Source organism: Ceratosolen solmsi, unplaced genomic scaffold, assembly GCF_000503995.2.
Source record: "Ceratosolen solmsi marchali unplaced genomic scaffold, CerSol_1.0 scaffold39, whole genome shotgun sequence".
Classification (NCBI taxonomy): Eukaryota; Metazoa; Arthropoda; class Insecta; order Hymenoptera; family Agaonidae; genus Ceratosolen; species Ceratosolen solmsi.
Window position 1 is genome coordinate 446848 of NW_011948433.1, and position 20750 is coordinate 467597.

The 20750-nt window shown below is 26.7% G+C and overlaps 1 protein-coding gene across 1 annotated transcript in view; it reads left to right on the plus strand.

Moving 5' to 3' along the window:
• Positions 1 to 20750, plus strand: part of DNAlig3 (DNA ligase 3) — a 43524-nt gene extending 22774 nt beyond the window's left edge. Inside the window, exons 3-19 of the mRNA XM_011502349.1 lie at positions 4217 to 4455; positions 11030 to 11109; positions 11509 to 11586; positions 11665 to 11887; positions 12116 to 12271; positions 13128 to 13259; positions 13365 to 13444; positions 13515 to 13602; positions 13679 to 13756; positions 13883 to 14006; positions 14365 to 14435; positions 14531 to 14677; positions 14793 to 15362; positions 15440 to 15553; positions 15773 to 15864; positions 18554 to 18644; positions 20522 to 20750. Coding sequence (XP_011500651.1) covers positions 4217 to 4455; positions 11030 to 11109; positions 11509 to 11586; positions 11665 to 11887; positions 12116 to 12271; positions 13128 to 13259; positions 13365 to 13444; positions 13515 to 13602; positions 13679 to 13756; positions 13883 to 14006; positions 14365 to 14435; positions 14531 to 14677; positions 14793 to 15362; positions 15440 to 15553; positions 15773 to 15864; positions 18554 to 18644; positions 20522 to 20674 — 2516 coding nt within the window. The 3' untranslated portion in view covers positions 20675 to 20750. The remainder of the gene's footprint in view (positions 1 to 4216; positions 4456 to 11029; positions 11110 to 11508; positions 11587 to 11664; positions 11888 to 12115; positions 12272 to 13127; positions 13260 to 13364; positions 13445 to 13514; positions 13603 to 13678; positions 13757 to 13882; positions 14007 to 14364; positions 14436 to 14530; positions 14678 to 14792; positions 15363 to 15439; positions 15554 to 15772; positions 15865 to 18553; positions 18645 to 20521) is intronic.

The window sequence follows — 20750 nt, forward strand, 5'->3', positions numbered from 1 at the left end:
ATTGGGAAACTAGTTTTATCATTATATTCTCCCAGTGACCGCATTGTTCTTTTTCTTTTATTTGCTTCTCATTTTTATTACAATTCAACGCTGATTTAGAAACGTTATAATGAAGCATCTATTATCGACTTATTTATTCATCTCTCATTAATAGAGAATTCGACGCCCCACCCTCACCCCCAGTCGCTGCGCACATTTTTTTCCTCTCCTCCCCCTCCCCCTCCCACCAAGTCTCTTAGCACATTTTTTTTCTTTATTAAGAGTAAGATTAATAAAGAAATAATTAATTAATTAAAATTAATTATTTAAATTAAATTAAAATTAAAATTAATTAATTAAAATTTATTAAAAATTAATTTAAAATAATGAATAATAAATAACAAATAAGCAACGACGAATCAAAGTCACATCAAAATGACGTCTATTGTAACATGATTTTTCTTATCTTATTAAAAGTCACTTAAAAAGTCTTTCTCGTAAAAAAAAAATAAATATAAAGTATATATTGTACATCTTTAATACATAATTAACGTTATACAGGCAATAAAACGATTCAGGATGTATATTTCCGTTGAACATTAACTAAACGGACATTGACGTTAAAACTTTTAAGCTGTCGTTAATTTGCTATAAAATCAAAGGTCGCATAAATAATTGACTTAACTCTATTTTATGGTATCTATTTGCGATAAGATGGGTGACAACATACCAATACTCTTCATAAATCAATTACGTTTGTATTTCTTTTTAATTAAAAAAGACATAAAATGATTTTTACGATGTAAATGATAATAATTCTATTAAATGTGATGTTCGAAATATTCTGTTAAATAAATTTTACAAAATGTAAGGGTGTTTTTCTAAATGTGAAGCTATGTCTGTTGGTCGTCATTATGTCCATATGTCAATTAGTAAATTGATATTAAAGAAAAAAAAATTCAGAGAAAAATGAATGGAAATCTTGCCGATTTGTGAAATAACTATTTTGTCAAATATAGATACTCCAATTGAAGAGAATCTAATTTCTTTACAGCTATTTAATAATTTAATAACTTGCATGACAGCCTATCTTTCGAGATTAACGATATGGATTCTGAACTTATAACGAGTAGTTTAAAGATATTAAATTCTTCACTTTTATTTTAATAATTATAATAGAAAATTTCTCTATTTTTACTTAACTTCCAAGTCTCCACCTCCCCCGCCTTCCCCCTACAAAATTATAGTTAGTATAGGGATTTTAGTATTCAATTTAATATTTTTGAATAATAATTATTTACATTTATAATTAGTATAGACTTTAAATTTGATACTTTAATTTAGTTTATTATAAGAGGCTTTTTCGGAATTTATACTGCATTACTATAAGACATTTTCATCTTATAAATTTGCATAAATTTTAGTCTGCAAGAATTATAAAAAGCTCGTTGATATTATTGTATTATACATTTTGTAAAAAAAAATAAATAAATAAATAAAAATAAAAACTTTTTCTACATATTTTTGCATCATTCTAAAGGAGGAGAAACATGTCGTCACATCGTCAATGATTAATCTAAAAATTTTTCCTTGTTCCAATAATCTTCGAATAACGAATTGGAATATATAATAACTTCATTGGTATACGTACGATTCCCTTTCGGAGAATAACGGTGACGAAATAGTAGCAGTAGACATGAGCTTCGAAAGTGTCAAGGTCGGCGAAAGTAAATCATAATGAGCTCATCCCTCGCTATCACGTGTGCATATATACTTTAAATTTTTAATTTCTATCATAATTTTTTTCCTATAGCTAAGCCATTTTCTTTGCCAAGCACCGCACTTATATTGATAATCTCTGTTTCAACGATTCAATTTCCTTTTTCTTCTTCTTCTTCTTCTTCTTCTTCTTCTTCTCTAATCGTACTAAATTCATGAATTTATATTTCCCACTATTATCATAAATCAAATAATATATATATTTTATTGGCGTTTACATAATTTTTAAACAAAATGTTTTATTAATCTTCGAAAGTTGGATTTGTTTCGTTTCAAATCGTCCTATTTAATAATAAATCATCTAAGCAAAGGTTGAAAATAATTAATTTTTGCTAATAATTAATATAAAGCTTTAATTGTGAAAATATCAGTTTCGAAGATTTATATAATTCTCAATATCTTTTATAAATATTATTAGCGAGCAATTATAATCAATGAGGTTGTTGAATAACCACTGTAGTACCGTCTAACTTAATCTTGACATAATAGAAAAAATTAATTATAATTTTTTAATTTATGTAGAAATTGTATTTCACTAATAACATATATCAAATAAATGCTCTTCTACGTCTTATTGCAATTTGTATTTCAAATTCGATCTTCAAGTCAGTGTAATGTATTTGAAACTTCTTTAATAAATACTGCAAGCCGTAATAATAGAAATAAGAAGCTAGGAAAAATAGATGGATAATATTGATAACTAAGAGATATTTGCTTATAATTAGATTTTCGCATGGTATGTGCTCCGATACTAACAAATTCCAATTTGGCTACTTACGAAAAAAAGTACCCATAACGAATATACTATTCAAAACTTTCGAAATTATGAGCATGATTTTAATTGATATTTATCCGTACAATGTAAACTCCAAATTGCCAGTTATGACCAGAACCATACATTGATCTAGTAGTAGTAGCAGTAGTTAATAAAAATAAAAGTTTCATTTTCAGTGTAAAAGTACATGTGTAAAATTAATTTTAAATACTCAAATGATTTTCAAGTATAGTTGGCACATTCTCATTGTTCTTTTACTGGTGTGCCGAGTGCTGAAACGCTAAAAAAGCTGATGAAAAATTTCCATAAAGTCTCGAATTTTCATAAAAATTAAATTAATCATACTAATGTAAAATCGTGTAAATGGCTGAACGATATCCTCGATCCTAAATACTCTTGAGCGGCTGGATTTTCGAGGTCGGAGTCGTTATTTTCCTGATTGAGCAGCTCCTGGTAAGTGCTTTCCAAAAGCAAACAATGGCAATTGGCGCAACCGAGGCGGCCGAGAGTCTAGCAAAATCCAAGCACTGGTGCTTCTGACTCTTCCACGCAGATATTACGGCCCCGGGATTCATTATTCTATATCAGCGCTTATCGCCTCGTAACTTTCCGCTCGCGTTACGCGACCTTTCGCGTCGTCTTCTATTTCCCTTCCTCCGCTTCTCTCATCACCTCAGCAACCCCACTCTCCCCGCACAATCTCTCTCTCTCTCTCTCTCTCTCTCTCTCTCTCTCTCTCTCTCTCTCTCCCTCTCACATACACACAAATACACGCACGCGCGCGCACACACACACACACACAAACACGCACACATACACGCATTTTCTTGTAACAAACAACCCTCAGAGCTTTCAGCCCCGCTACTAAAGTCCAGCTCTCCGTCTCTCTCTCTCTCTCTCTCACACACACACACACACACACACACACACACACCTCCTCGCTCACGGACCCTCCCATGCTCCCTCTACTTTTTAGCGATTCTTTGTTTATGAGCAGCGATGTGACAATATTTGCGTTCACCAAGCATGTTTATCAACATTGAAGAGCTTGTTGCGCGATCTCGAATCTGGGCTTTGGCGATGTTTGCATTGATAAGGGCAAAAGCGGTGGGGGGTGTAGGATACTCGTTCGTGAGCAATCTAATTTGATAAACTACTGAATATGTTACGAGAAAACTCTTTAGAAACATAATAGATATGTGTTTCTTTCGGTTAAAAGTCTTTCTTTCCAAGTAATCTTCCATTTTAGCACAGAATGAAAAAGTTTCTTTAACTGTTATAAAACAAAAATATTGAGTCTCGTAAATTATTATGTGGTCTGTATGGGAGATTTTGAAAGTAGTTCGCCAATAAAAATGAAATGAAAGTAATTCTGATAGAATATCCAATTGTTCTGAGGTACGTAATAGCACGTAGTCTACGTGAACATAATCGTTAATTTGGTTATAAAAATTTCTAGAAGCTTGTTTTAGATAGCCAACGGACTGTTAGATTTTGGAAATTTTAAATCTGTAATAATATTTAATTTATTTTATTTTAGACATGTTCCACTAAGTGAAAAAATATTAAAAAATTCATATAAAGCAAATTATTGAAAAATATGTAAATATGTATTATAGATTTATTATATTATTGGAATGAAATTTCAAACAGTTCAAAATAATTTTTTTCTTATAATTGCAGATGGCTTTACGGGCGATATCGTTCTCTGGTGCAGACTACTTTTGCCTGGCACAGCTAAGAGAATTTATAATCTACAAAGTAAAGCGCTAATTAAGTTATTTGCACGTATACTTAACGAAGACGAAAAGTTAATGATTGAGGATCTAGAAGAGGGTGACGTGGCACAAACGATTAAAACTTTCTATCAGAGAAACTCAACTATAAAATTCAACATGAGGAGTGAACTTACATTACAGGAGGTGAGCCAGAAAATTAATATCAAAATATGACAATTGCTAGAAACTAATTTCTGTAAATTTTCGAATGCATGTACGAATGCAGCGAAAAAGGCTTTCACATAATAATTATAAACCTACATATAATTGTAATTATAATTTATGTGTAAATTCCACTATATATAATTTAATGTTCTTTATTCGCGAGTGAGGCATCCGGCACTTTATTAGATAAAGAGAAAAGGTAAAGACTTTTTAGGCAAAATAATTTTGAATATACTTGATTTTCAGTAATTTTCAGAAATTCATTTGAAATAATAAATATCCCCAACTTTCACCTATACTATGCAAAAGTATTAATTAATAAGCCCATTGTCTCAACAAGTAAATATTTATAAAGTAAAGACTATTTTCGAAATATTTACTTTCTAATTATAATTGAAGTTTCAAAAACTTTTTGTATTTCTATAAAACATTCATACTTTATTGCGTATGGAAAGTAAACTGTGTGAATTGATCAATTTTGCAAAGTATTTGCTTCAATATAATATTAATAGAAAGCATCATTAAATTGGAAAAGTAATTGCTCAGATTGATTGGGCTTCTATAAAAATATGGCTTTTAAATCTGCAGACATTATCTCTTTCTAATTCTAGTAATACACACGCTCACACACACACACACACACACACACACACACATATATATATATATATATATATAGGATCTAAACCATTTGTATTTGATGTCATGCTATATCTTTTTATTCGCAATCTTGTCGAGATATTAATATGTCTTATACATATATCATATTTATTCATTTGATTTTGCCAAAAATAAATACGTATTATAATTTATATATTAAAAATTAATTGTAATTTATGATTTTTCGTTAAGAAAGTGAAATTAAAGTTAAATATTTATTCATGCAAGTTTATGTGTAAAAGTTTTAAAATATCAATGCTTTTAGATGTTGAATAAAATAAATTTAAGTGTTTTGTATGACGTAGCTGGCATATATAATCAATTCTTATAGTGTAAAAATACATTGTTTACATTCGTCAAAAACAAATCTTGCATTAATGTTCGTTTTCCTCATACGATTGGCTGCGATGTCAAATATTAATCGTTTATAAGAATAAAATCGTTACTAGTACATTAACTTAATTTCTAATGTAAACTAATGTATTATTTCCATGCATAGTTCCAACAAAGCGTCTTCTTAAATATAATGTACATAATATGTGCGCGCGCATGTGTGTGCGCGTGTGTGTGTGTGTGTATGAATTATTCCTAAAAATATTTATAAAACTTTGCTATTTAGAACGATTTTATTTGAAATTTAATTTGAAATCTACAAATTATAGCTTACAAATTACAACGTAAACTATTATTTTTGCTTAATTAAAACTAAATAAAGAGATGGAGATAAGCCTTGTAAATGTAAATTGTAAAATTAGCGAAACATCAACAACGCATAAAATATTAAATGAATACGAATGGAAATTATTGAATTATTATTACTTATCAAAATGATTATATAGTTTAAAATTCTTAATTAAATAAAATACTGTAAGAAGTACATAACAAGTGTTGAATTGCACGTTGCATCGTATATTTTCGACAAAATGATCATATTTGTTATAATCGTCTATTCAAAAAGAACAAAAACTCAAAAGCTTTATTAAATATTTTTGTATTCTAAAGGGTAGTAGAATATCAATTTTTCAAATAAATTGCTTTATCTATTTTCAAGTAATCACATTTACGTAAAATTTTGAAAAACAAATGATCTCATATGTCAATGACCTCACTGTCAATCATGACCTCAAAATATATATATATATATATATGACAATACAAAAGATATATATATATGACAATATAAAAAGAAGTTTATATTAATCTTTTAATCTTGTTTATAAAACATTTTTTTCAGAATCTGATCCGAATATTTCCTTTGAATTTTTATACCACAAGCACTGCTATTTATAAAAATTACCTAATTAATAAAATTATAATATATTTTTGTTTCCAAAAGGAAAAAAATTATTTTAAAAGAGAGATTAGAAATGGGTTAAATTTTGAAAATATTATTAATTTTAATTAAAAACAGCATTAATATAATAGATAATTTTAATTACAAAGACTGAGTGTAATTGAAAATTTTATAACAACTTTATAATACTCAACACAAGTATTTGAAATACGAGGAGTATGAATTCTATTTATTAGTACATAATAAATACATGAACATAAATGAATTTATTAACATGTAAATAGATTTAGAAATTCATTGATTCTTAATTTAAAATGCCCTTTGATAAATATTATGTTCTAAAACCTTATTAAAAGTCGAATCTCGTTTTCGGCATTTTTTTTTTTTTTTTTTTGTTTTTTTCATAAATACTCATCTCCTACGAATTCTATCCGAAGTTTCGTCTGTGAAGTTTCATTGGATTCTTAGAATAATTTTGATAAAGTTTGTTCATCATTGGCTTTTCTGTTCTTTGTATCCATCCGCTTCTGCCAGCTATCCTTGGTACCTTTGTATGACGTCATAACGTTAAATCGTGATTACGCGATTCATTTTGAATTGTGACGTGTTTATGCTTCGTTCGTTACATTGCGAAGACAAATAAGTCGATGTTAGTAAACTCGGCAACTGTATTTCAAAAGCAGAAATGGCCCACCAACAACATAGTGGCATGCGAGTCGACTACTACTATGCTACAAAAAGATTTTCCACTAAAGCAATAGCTAATGCATCAAAATCACGAAGATAATATTAGTTGAGCTTCTTTATTAGCTGATTTTTTTGTGCGAACTCGGTAACAAAAAAAGAAAGAGATTTTATTATCTCTTGAAAAAGATTACACATTTGTTATAGCCACGAGATGAACGAAAATGTTTTTAGCTTATATACACCATTGCTTACATATCAAGGAAAATTAGTTTAAAAATTTATTAATTTATGCACTGCTGTGAACTTTTAATATAATAATATTTACTTGAAATAGTAATAAATATCCTGAAATTTAATTTACTTACTAATGCTTTTCCATATATGTTACTAAACATGTATTGTTTAGTCTGGTTTTATTATTATTATTGATGTTAACTTTTGTAATTTTTATATTATTATTGAATTTAACTTTTCATCGGAGATTTAAAATATAATTATACTTGTAATATTTAATAATAAATTTTTTTTCATTTTTTAAACATTTTTATTATTGGTATAAAGCAGATAGAACAGTATGCTCTGCCGATATACGGTATATTCTTAGATAATAAGAGTACATTACCGACTACAAGTTTCTCAATTTCTTAAAAAGAATGACTCATTCTTATACGACTCTTTTAATTAAGATGAATGTACACAAAGTTATTTGAAATTGTATATTGGAGATAAGTAATGTTTTGCAAAGGTAAAAATTAAAATATTCTAATTCGTTCTAGTTTTAATGTGATAGTTAAAGTTTTCCAAAATTATCGTAGTCATAAATATAGATTGTATAAATGTTAATAATAATTTATCATAAAACTATGCTCTATAATTAAATGTGCAAAATGTTCTCAACCGTAATTGTCATCGTAATAATTCATCAACGTATTCTTCCAGAGTCTATTGATATTTAGTAATAAAATCGTAATGGCATTGTCGATATTTGAACTATTAAGTTCTTGCATTTGTTACAATAATGAGAAATTATAAAATATTTAAATATTCCAAAGAATGTTTAGAATATCTTGATCTGCCTTAAATTATTTAAATATTATATGAATGTAAAATCACTGTAGTGAAAGACTCTTTTATACCCATGTTCGATCAATGCTTCATTTGTGTTTATTTAAACTAAAGGAAACTTGTACTATACTTATTCGCTTATTGTAAAATACGTATTGATGAATGTGCATTATGCTTATTTGATTCACTAATACAATTGTATATGTAAAATGATAAGAAAATTGAACTTTCTTTTATAACGAAAAAACATTTTTACAATAGAATTTTACGCTCCATGTTTATATTTATTATAAAGATCTATCGATAGATAATCATATATTTAGATTTAGATTGGATATATATTTCTATTGAGAAAATTATAAGCTTTTAAGAATAAATTTATAAATATGATACTTTGCAGCTCGAATAATTAGCTCTTTCGTAAAATGTGATTTAAAAATGCCGTACAATTTCCTAAAATTGTAATATTAATATCAGTAAGGTCTATGAAACTGTTATCATAATTTTTTTTTTTTTAATTAAATTTAATTCTAATAATCATTTATGTAAATTACCATCATTCTTTTGTATCCTACTGTTATTACATATAGTATATTCTTCCTGATTTATTAAATAGAAATATTCGAGCTATTTAATTTAATTAACAAATTTCTTGTGTATTGTGATTGTCTTTTCGACACTTCTTATTTTTTACTACATTTATCTCCAGACGGAATATTTTCTTCTGTCACTACTTGCATCACATTACATCTATATCCATACAATATATTCGCATTATCGTTATGTCTTTGACAATATTAAATTGATTGATAATGATAAATTTAGCAAATAAGTTTATTCTAAATCAATTTTGATATCTAATAATATAAATACTTACTTTCTTCTATTAGTTTAAACATTTTCATCGTCGTATTACTTGCATATAAATTCATAGAATTCTGTATTAAATAATAAAAAGTGATAAGCGTTTATATATATTTTTTTTTAAATGTATTTAAAAAATAATAATTTTCATTTTTCATCAATATCATATTTATTTGGAAGCTACGCGAGTATAATATTTCTTAAAGGTGTTCGTAAAATGCTTTTAAAGTTAATTTTCTTGCTCTATTTAAGAATTATATTAGTAAAGTAGTTAACATACAATAATAAAATAAAGTTATATAATAAAAAGAATATTATCTAACGTATCCCAACAACTTATAAAATGTATTCATTCATTATTTTAATTTCGAATATTTTGACAGGTTAATTTGTTTATTTAAGTAATAATTCACTATTAATCTATTATTATTTAAAATATGTAAGGTTTGTAAATAATAGTGTTTTATCTCTTTGTTTCATCTTATTCTTTTATTCTTATTTTTCCTGTTTGCTCAAAAATAAAATATATGAGAACATATTTTTATTTTTTATGTAAAATTTCCTATAAGATTACAAACATAAATTAATTACATAAACATATGAAAATGCATAGTAGAAAAAAACAATGAGATATTAGCAATATTAACGTTTAAAATATTTTTATCCTTTAATGGAAATTATGTACTTTTTTGTCAGAATTATATAAATAATTTATAGGACTATATTTCAATTTAAAACCATTTTTCTAAAGTTCATATTTTTATCAAAAGAAACTAATCAACATACTAGTCTCATTTTATCCAATAATACTTTATATTAAGGCTTTACTTACTTTCTAAAGATTCGAATTTTTATGTAAATATATAATAGTAATAAATATATAATTACTACATTCACTTATGTCCACACAATTGAAACTACAAAATAATGTTTTCCTTAAATAAATATAAACCTGTAATATCTCTTTTATATTAGTATTGCACGTAAACGTACAAAATAAAATATTTTCTTTTAAAATAGGATACTTCAGAATTGAATGATCGTCGTAAGTTTTTATTAATATATTTGATGCTTTAGTATTATGTAAAATAACATTCCTAAAATTACCTTGAAGTCAAAAAATTCTTAATACTAATTTTTTTAATAATATAAAATTAAATTACACAAATTTTTGTCATTCGTATTAGTTTATTTATTATCTAGTCTTTAAAATACATTAGTTATAATTTTTATATAATTTTGAAGATGATAATGTTTTAAGTAATATTTTTAAAAAATTAATGAAATATGTCATCAGATATTATAAATTCCAAAATTAATTCACAAATTAATATTATTTAAATACATACGAAAAAATAAGGTATTTTCAATATATTTATCATAGATATAATATTTATTACATTTATTAATAATATAATATTGCTTTATTTTATGTATACATATTATTAAAAAGTTTAAGAAAAATAAAGCATGTTTTATATATGTAAATATGGGCTGTTTGTTGAATAATTAAATTTACGTGCACAAATAAATTGACAATTTAATAATAAAAAAAACTTTTACAGCTCTATTAGATTCGTACTAAAAGTTTCAAATATTTGTTGAATTTATATTTTATATTTAAACTAATTAAAATTAATCTATTTTGATATATTTTACTTTTTATTTACTTATTTGATTGTTAAATTTTTAGTCATTATTTTAGCTACCCATGATACTATCCAATTACTAATGGAATAAATTAAAATTTTATAATAGGCTAACAAAGGCTATTACAATATTTTTAAAGTAATTGACTGGAATATCAAGACTAGGGTAAATGTCATTGATATTTTCATGCTTGGATGAGAAAAAAAAAAGAAAAGAAAAATGAAAAGTACAAGAATAAATAGTAATATAACTGTAATATCTAGAATGTAATAACTAGAAATTTTTAATTCTCATATTTCTCTTATCACTAACAAATGTATTTTCTCTTGATAGGTAGATGAATTTTTGGAGAAGCTGTCTACACTTACCAAGGAAGAGGAGCAGATTTATCACTTCAAATCCATCTTAAGGAGGTATTCAATATCATTGGCTTTTTTTCTTCTTTTTTTTTCTTTTTCTTTTTTTTTTTTTTTTTTTTTTTTTTAATAAATGGATTGAATCATTTTTAAATGTAAATAAAATGCATATTGCTTTATAGTTTCCAAGTTATGGTTGTGAAATAAATATTAAACGTATATAAAATATAACTTAGAAAAATATTATAATGTGGTTGTTCAATATTAAGTGACGAGAATGCAATAGAAAATTAAAGTTATTTAAAGGTATAGTACAAAGTTGCATTTAGAAGTAATAAAAAATTAAAGCCAAATAAAAATAATTTTCTGGAAAATCATTTTATCGTAAATTTATTGTTCGAGGATTATCGCTGATTCCTCATAAACATCATCAAATTGTAATTAATGTATTTGCAGATGCACGCCTGATGACTTAAAAATGATTATTCGACTAATTAAACATGACCTGAGAATTAACGCGGGACCGAAACACATGTAAGACTATGTTCAATATCGTCCTCAGTGCATGTGAAAAGTGTCCATTTAAAATTAACACTAATTTGTTACATTAAGATTGGAAGCCATTCACGATGATGCCTACGCGGCATTCCAGGTATCCAGAGACCTTCCATTTATTATTCGACGATGCCTCGATAGATCATCGAAGGCGTCTGTATTTTCTCTTGAGAAAGCGTCTACTTCGACTTCGCTTCCTGCCCCCTCGAAGCTTACGAAATCACCGAAAAGTGGCAAAATTGCGAGTGTTGCGCTGATGACACCAGTCCTACCAATGCTTGTAAGTGTATATCCGTTCGTTTTCTGTTAGCCAATAAAAATATAAGAGCTTACAAGGGATATTCTTGATAAGTTATCGAAGATGATAATAGACAATATTATTTTGAATTTTCTTTATACAAAATTTACATAATACTTTAACGGATTGCGTCAATGCCCATCTTTTTCCTTGTAGATTAGATAATTATTATGTTGATGGAATCTTAATTGTACATTGAATATATTACAGGCAGAGGCTTGCAAGTCCGTAGATATGGCCATGGAAAAATGTCCACGCGGTATGTTGTCTGAAGTTAAATATGACGGTGAAAGGGTGCAGATTCATAAAATGGGCAAAGAATTTTGTTACTTTAGTCGCTCTTTGAAACCAGTATTGGCGCATAAAGTAAGAAGCATATAATATTATTATTGAATAAATTTCAAATTAGTATTAGATAAGAAAAATTTACTCGTTTTATTTTGCAAAAATAGTACTAACATTATATTCCATATTGCTCGCTCATTGCACATTCTTTAATATTGAAAAACAATATATTTTTTGACATACTATAGTCAATCATAAATTTGTGAAATATTATTCAAAAATTTTTCTATACAAATTCCACGGTATAATAATCAAGCTTACTTAAAAAGATGGATAATGTAATCCTTAATTTATGTAAAATGCAACGGAAAAGAACACGGGAGGATTTAGATTATATGTCAACATTAAGCATATTTTGGTTGAAACCCGAAGACTCTTGAAATTTAATATTTATAGAAAGAAGCTATTTGCAATTAATTACAAAACTCAAGTTGTTTAATAATGTAGAAGTTACATTTTATTGCCGATATATTTGAGGTCTACTGTTTTTCTACATTTTCATTAATATTAGAAGAAGAACAAAATAAGAAAAGAAAAGCATATAACCATATTCAATATGTAGTAATTGTAGAAAAAAAATCAAACAAAAATATACGGCTATTACAATAAATTATTTGAATAAAATAACTGTGAAAAGAAGAAAGTTATTATAAATATATTTAAATATTTTAACGTAAAAAGGTTAATAAATAATTTCTATATTAAAAAAATAACGTTATTAATGAAACATTTGCCGATTATATGACAAGAATCTTGATGCAATCTACGTTATTCTGGTGTTGCCATTGCTATGCATTAAACTAGTAAAAAAAAAGAAAAAATTTATACGTTAAGAATTTTTATTTTTATTGCATTTGCGTATGAAATTCTATTTTAGGTTAATTTTTTAAAAGATTGTATACCAAAAGCATTTCCGGAAGGTGATGATTTAATACTTGACGCGGAAATACTTTTAATAGATACGACGAATGGCCAGCCACTTCCCTTTGGAACATTGGGTGTTCATAAGGTATTAATTAGTTGGATAACTTAAAGTGAACAATAGTTCATAAACAATATTATTATTTTTTTCATTAATCACACTAATAGCAGATGTTATGACGTAACGTTTCAGAAGGCAAAATTCAAAAATGCCAGCGTTTGTTTATTTGTTTTTGATATTATTTATTACAATGGTAAATCGCTAATGGACAGGTTAGTTATTTTATATTTTTAATTGTGTACTGTTAATGCAACAATAAAATATAAAATTATCTTTATGCAGACCAATAATAGAACGAAGAGAGTTATTACAAAAGAAAATGATGCCTATACCAAATCGAATAGTATTATCAGAAATTCAAGAAATAAATGTAAGAAATGATGGATAATAAAGTGATGAAACATTTAATCCTCGCTTGATGATTAATTATTAATTTTCTTTTTAAGGATTCAAAAATATTAACTGAAATGATTCTAAAAACTTTTAAACTCCGTCTCGAAGGCTTAGTGTTGAAGAGCGTTGATGTAAGTTATTCGAAAATTAAAAATTTCAATAATAAATTTAATAAATTATTTTACTAATTTCGTTGCCATTTTACGTACCCGTATAGCATATTTTCTATTTTTTTTTTTTTTTTTTTTTTTTGACAGAGTAAATATGAACCCGGGAAGAGGCATTGGTTGAAGATAAAGAAGGATTATTTATTCGAAGGGGCAATGGCTGATAGCGCAGATCTCGTTGTTGTCGGTGCTTGGTACGGTACTGGACATAAAGGTTTGAAAATTTATTTATATAGCAATAAAATGATCGCGAAAACTATAAAAAGAACTGATTAAAATTTAAATTACCCTTTGGAATTATTTTTTAAATCGTTTATCAAATAACAATTACATTAAACATTTATCTGGGCACGTCGATGATTTTATTAACATGTTTGTTTAATTTTATAAATAATGTCACTATAAATCAATTCAATTAATTTAATATCCTTATAGTGTGATACAAATGTTTATTGCGCAAATAATTATTCTCTTTGATATGTTAAAATAAATGAGAACTTCATATGTAATATAATTCCTTATAGAATAATATCACTAAATATATTTGATTTTCTCTTTATTTGGCCGCTTAGGTGGAATAATGTCAATTTTTTTAATGGGATGCTACGATCCTGATCGTGATATATGGTTAACAGTTACCAAGGTAACAACAATTGAATATGTCTTTCACATTTCGCAAATTACATATTAATATTATGAATAGTTCAATGACTTTTACGTTACTGCTTATATGTTCAGGTGCATACAGGCCATGATGACGCAACATTAACGGAATTGCAATATTCCTTGGATATGGTAAAAATCTCCAAAGATCCCAATTTACTGCCAAAATGGCTCCGAGCAAACAAGCCTATGATACCTGATTTCGTCGCACGCGATCCTAAGGTAAATTATTTATAAAGTAATAATGTTCATGATATATATATATATATATATATATCGCATGCATTTATATATTTTATGATGTGTAATATATGAAAATATGAAATTAATTTTGTAGAATCAGCCAGTTTGGGAAATTACAGGGGCCGAATTTACCAATCAAGGCGTACATACTGCCGATGGTATAAGCATAAGATTTCCTCGCGTCACTCGAATTCGCGAGGACAAAAATTGGGAAACAGCAACAAACCTACACGAACTGAAAGAGTTGTTCAATAAAAGTACAGAATCAATAGATTATTCGCTTCTACTCGGTTCTCATCAGCAGAAAAGGCCCGCTGACGATGACTGTAATTTAGAAATAAAAGCAAAAAAACAAAAGCAATCGAGTTGTCAAGAATCATCGTCACCCGGGGATGAAAAAGCAACAAATAGCCGCACGATAAACATAAATAATTCCAACGAAGGTTTAAAAATGGAAATAGATGAAAGAGAAGAACATAAAGCAACTGTAAAATTAAAAGGACGCGATAAAAACACAATGGTTAACAAATCTCCAGGAAAAATACTAACCAAATTTCTCAATAAGAATAAAGTTTTAGAAGAAGAGGAAAAAGAACGTTCAAAGTCAAGTAATGATTCAGAGGAAGAAAATAGAGCAAAATTTTATTCTTTTATTGGCACCGACGTAAGTTACATTTCAACACTTGTAATTAATTCTTCATTATACTACATATTTATAACAAAATGATTCATAAATTACAGTATATCGAGTATAGTGCAGCAGGTAGTCCGTTAAATTGGATCAATGATCGAAAGCCACCAAAGTATTTACCAAAGGATGCAAAACCTATAAACGAGCCTGTTGAAAGTAAAATGGTATGTTTAAAAATAATTTTCATGATAATTTAAACCGAACGAAAAAATTATGTACACACGTAAAACAATATTTTCAAATAATATTTCACAACTTTTCTCTCTTACGTCGTACATTCGATTAAAACATTATACAACTAAGCCATCACGCGGATGAAGAAATATTCCCAAAAACCCATTTATTTAAGTCAAAAGTCTTAATATTAATTAAATATTTTGCAGAAATTACGATGTTTACTCTCGAACGCGCGAGTTTATATTGCCAATGATTTGGATCCTGAAAAGAGAAAAGCTGCCCGACGAACACTTAAGACGTATCCTTTCAACTATTTTTTTAAACGCTTAGTTTATTATTTACCCAAACTCGGCTTTTAAGGCTTTTAAAAAATGCTCATCTTGTGATACTTGTTTTTATAAGAATTTTTTCTACGTCTGATATTTTATATTAATCAATAATCATAAATTACGTTGCAATATTTTTTTTTATGGAAAATTCTTAAAAATCTTATTCATCTCCATAATGTTCTTTTTATCTTCTCACAATTGCGAAAGATATCGACATTAAAACTAATCATTATTTAGTATACTTTATGCATGAATAAGTATATGCGTAGGTAAAAGTACAAAAGAATTTTCAATAAATCTTTTCGAAGTAATTTTAACTTTAATTTATGTATATGTAAATAATAATAGATTTAAATAGCGTAATTTTATAAATGAATCGTTTTTAATTATGTATTTTCTAATTGATGATAATTATTTATTTCTTATTTATACTAAACCATAAATTGAATTGTAAAGGACAAAATTACTATATTGAAGCGTGTAATCGTTTAAAATTTATTCATAATTTACTATATAAAACAAATGTTGAATATTTTTATGTATCCAAATAAATGAATAAAATTTAGAAATTTTAAAAGTTCTATTAAAATATATTAATATTTAAATATATCCTAAATATAATTGCCAATATTTTCAAAATGATATATAAATAAGTTTATATAGTTATATAATGGTATGAGCATATTACAACCGCAAAATCATTTTAATTATGAAATTAGTTGTCAAATTTAGTGAAATGATTTGTTTTGAACTTTATAAGAAATTTTATTTTTAAATTGCATATACATTTATTGCTTGAGGCATCAATATATATAATTATTTTTAATTATTATTATGATACAAATTATATTAAGAACTAATTAATTGCTTACTTATGCAACTATAGATCAATTATTTTACCTTTTTCAGAAATTATACGAGAAACTTTCATAATCTTTTTATAATAGGATAAAAGTTTTTAATTATCTACTACTATAATCAATAAAAGCAATATAACTTTTTTTTTTTTATTTTCGATTAAATATTATAAAACTGTATTATCCAAATTATTAAATTCTAATTGCTTTAATCGTTTGCTTAATTAAAACTGTAATTTTTTATAGCTATAAAAATGGAATAAAAAGAAAGTTTTGATAAAATTAATTTTTCTAATATAATTAATAAAAAATTATCTGAATAGTCAAGAAAACAATTTTATACTGTACTTTGTATTACAGTAATCATAAGACATCATCACTTTACACGTGCCAGAATCTTATAGGGAGGAAAACATTATCCCTTTGAAAGCAGATTATTATAGTCGTAACAGGGTTAGAAGCACCGAAGAAATGGCAGGCTCTATTATACTCCCCCCCCCCCCCTCTCTCTCATCTCTATCTCTTAACTCCTTGTATTTCGTTCTTTCTAACTCTTAACTATTCAAGCACCCAAGGGACTAACACACACACACATATATATATATATATATATATATATGCTACCTTTGAATGGAGCTTTTTCTTGCAAATACGTCTCTCGGGGTGATGGAGGCACAAAAAGCTAACGTCAGCTCCCTAAAGACAATTTTTAAGTATAACTAAATTTGGAAAGACGCCAAGCAAAAATGTATGTAATGTAATGTACAAAAATGTTTTGGTTTTTACACTTCTCCATTAGCTACTTCCATTTGCTTTATTTTATTTCTCCAAGTTACTCATAAATTTAGATGCATACATACTTATGTATACATGTATTATAGAACATTAAATTACGTATCTTTACAAATCATATCAATTGTTTATTTATCAATTATCTTTATTATTCTAATTATTATTTGTTATAATTAATTAGGAATGATGGTAAATAGAATAATGGATATCCACGTCATATTGTAAATAAATAATAAGGATTTGTTTCAAGCATACCCTAATTAATTTTTCGATAACTTTTATAATGCGCAATAGGATCACTTTTGTCGAAACTTAAAAAATCGTTATAAACTTAAGAGAAAATTTCGTTTGGTTAAATTTTTTTTCTGATTAAAAATTTCAGTTCAATTTCACTTTCTTAGTGTCGGGCAAAAATTTTAATTTTCGAAAATAATTGTCTGTCGTTAAATAGAAAATGAATTTTTATTATTAATTATAAATTTAAGCCCTAGATATGTAAATCATACAGATTGAAGTGATGTTTTTGAGTTCGAGGATACTCTATTATCCATGCAATGATTACAAAATTAGTATACATTTATTTTCATTCTAACGGAACCAAAACATTATCCTGCATATTTTACAAAATTAATCTTATTTCAGTCATCGATTGCAAATAAACATCGATAGAAATTAAATCGATTGCTTCGTTGATTACAAATTTAATTAAATTTATAATACATTGAATAATAATAGTAATAATAATAATAAATAATAATAATAATAGTAATATACTTGATAGATAATGCAAGAGTGAGCTCGTACTTCAGAATTTATTTTCAATTTATTTCACTTACACATTGCCTTTTGGCCTCGATTAACAGCAAAAGTGCATTGATAATGATAATTTGTAAAATGTGATGAGAGAATAGTCGATAGATAAATTGAAGGATTAAAAAATAGCCACATAAGCTCATTGGAGTACAAGACTTCATTTTCCTTAATCACTTTGTATATGGAATGTAAACAGACTTGGTGCAGCGATTCTCTCGAGAGCTGAACAAAACGAAGCGACTCACGTTATCCATGGATGCGCTAGTGTAGCCGCTACAATCTTACTAGTAAGTCCAGTATTTTGCTCAAACATTTCCAACATTTAAAATACAGCAGCTATAAATGTTAATATAGGATTTATTTGATTTAGCTTGGTTAAATAGCATTGAGGGTATAACGATAAAAGTCTAGGAAGCGTCGAAATTACAAAATGATATTCAACAAAAATTTATTCGTTTCATATAATCTTGATTCCATTACAATAAAAATGATGAAGGTAATATACTTGATGGTATATTTACGAATTAAATCAGCTTTACGATAGCGCAATTATCATTTCACAAAAATAAGTATAAATTTATATTACATTGAAAAATGTTATAAAAATAAATCATAATTCGATAGATTTCGTAATTGCTTTAGAAAGCGCTATTATGTAAGCGTTACCACATTACATTATAAATGATATTATTTAGTAAATTAAAAATATTTCATTACTGACAAACGTTATAATTATTTCGTTCCGCTTAATTGCATTACTCGAGTATATTGCATTAAAATTAATTTTATTACGTACGAATCAATACTCTCTGTCAATTTGATTTCAGCGAAATTTGATTTCGGCCGTACGCATAAAACATTTAAATATTTAATTTCAAATAATCTCGAAATTCTATGGTTGGTGGTTACATGGTAAATCAAAATGACTTCTATAAAATGTAATTAACTTGAAACAAATAATGAATCGAAATTCTACATCTTGTATAACTAGCCGTTGTGTAACTATTTTGCCCATGAAAAAATCATCGAACATTTTAACACATCGATAGAACGTTAATTTCGGCTCGTATTACGAAGAAGTAATTATACTAATAAATTATATCACAGAAATGTTGGTGGTAACGAATGGGCGAATATACTTGATCGTGGCTATGATGTTTCAGTCGAACCTCTGTATATGTTCTCGGAGCGATGTGGCTTGATATACAGCAGACAGAATCCGTAATTAGATTAATGAGGTTATTCGAAAATCTATTACTGATCGTGCGAAATGACTAAAGTGGCTTACCTCCTAATTAATTGTCACTTCCAAATGGCATCGCACGATCATATTAACTTTTGACGATGTGTTAATAATAGATTCTCGACTTCTGCCTTGAAATTCATTAGAACAGCCAACATTAATTATTAATACGAGTACAGCATGACATATTCACATAATGAAAAAATATATTGCTTAAATAACGAGGACAATTCAGCAATTTGTTATTCCGATACTTGTATATATATATATAGACGTTAAATTTGAAAGTTTTGTAGGAAATACGGAGACTATGCTTCACTTTCAGCACTTATCATCGAATGAATGCGATTTACTGGAAAAATATCATTATTTTTATACAATTTGCTATATTCGTTAAAACTTCGTTAAAAAAAAAGTGTCTAAAGATTACTAGTGTTAATATTTAAAATTTACGATCATCTAATGAAGCAATTAGCCGCAGAATTTGATCTTTATATATTTTTTCAATTTTTAACACGATAAATGATGTACAATTTAATTAAATTAAATTAAAAAATCTTATCTGTATTTAATTGAAAAATTTCATAGGAGTTTGCAGTTAAAGTAATAATTTCTATGTAAAAAATATTTTTAAAATCTCATTTTTAAAATCTCTTACAATAATAAATAACAGACTGAAATTTAATAATAATGCAGTTGCGATTAATTTTAAAATACTATTTGTTATTTTTAATCATACAATACATTGCCTAAAAATGACAAATACTTATATATACATATGAATATTAAATATCAATATAAAATATAATGGTTCGATAGAGAAATCTGTAGTTAGCTCTTTTAATTATTTGAATCGTACAAATAATTTTACAACAGAACATAATCTCAAGGTATTGAATAAAATTTGATTTATCCATTTAGGAGCCCACGGATATTCCAAAATCAGCAAGACATGTAACAGAATCCTGGATATACGCCACAGCCGCAAATTGCAAAGTTGAAAATATTATGGATCACGCTGTAACTTTATCAGGTGCTTATTGCTCCTGTCCATGTCCTCATCATAAAGACTGAAATTGCGTCTTTCCTAAATCGAAATAATGGAATGAAATATAATATTTGTTTAATAAATTAATTATGTCAACGGGTT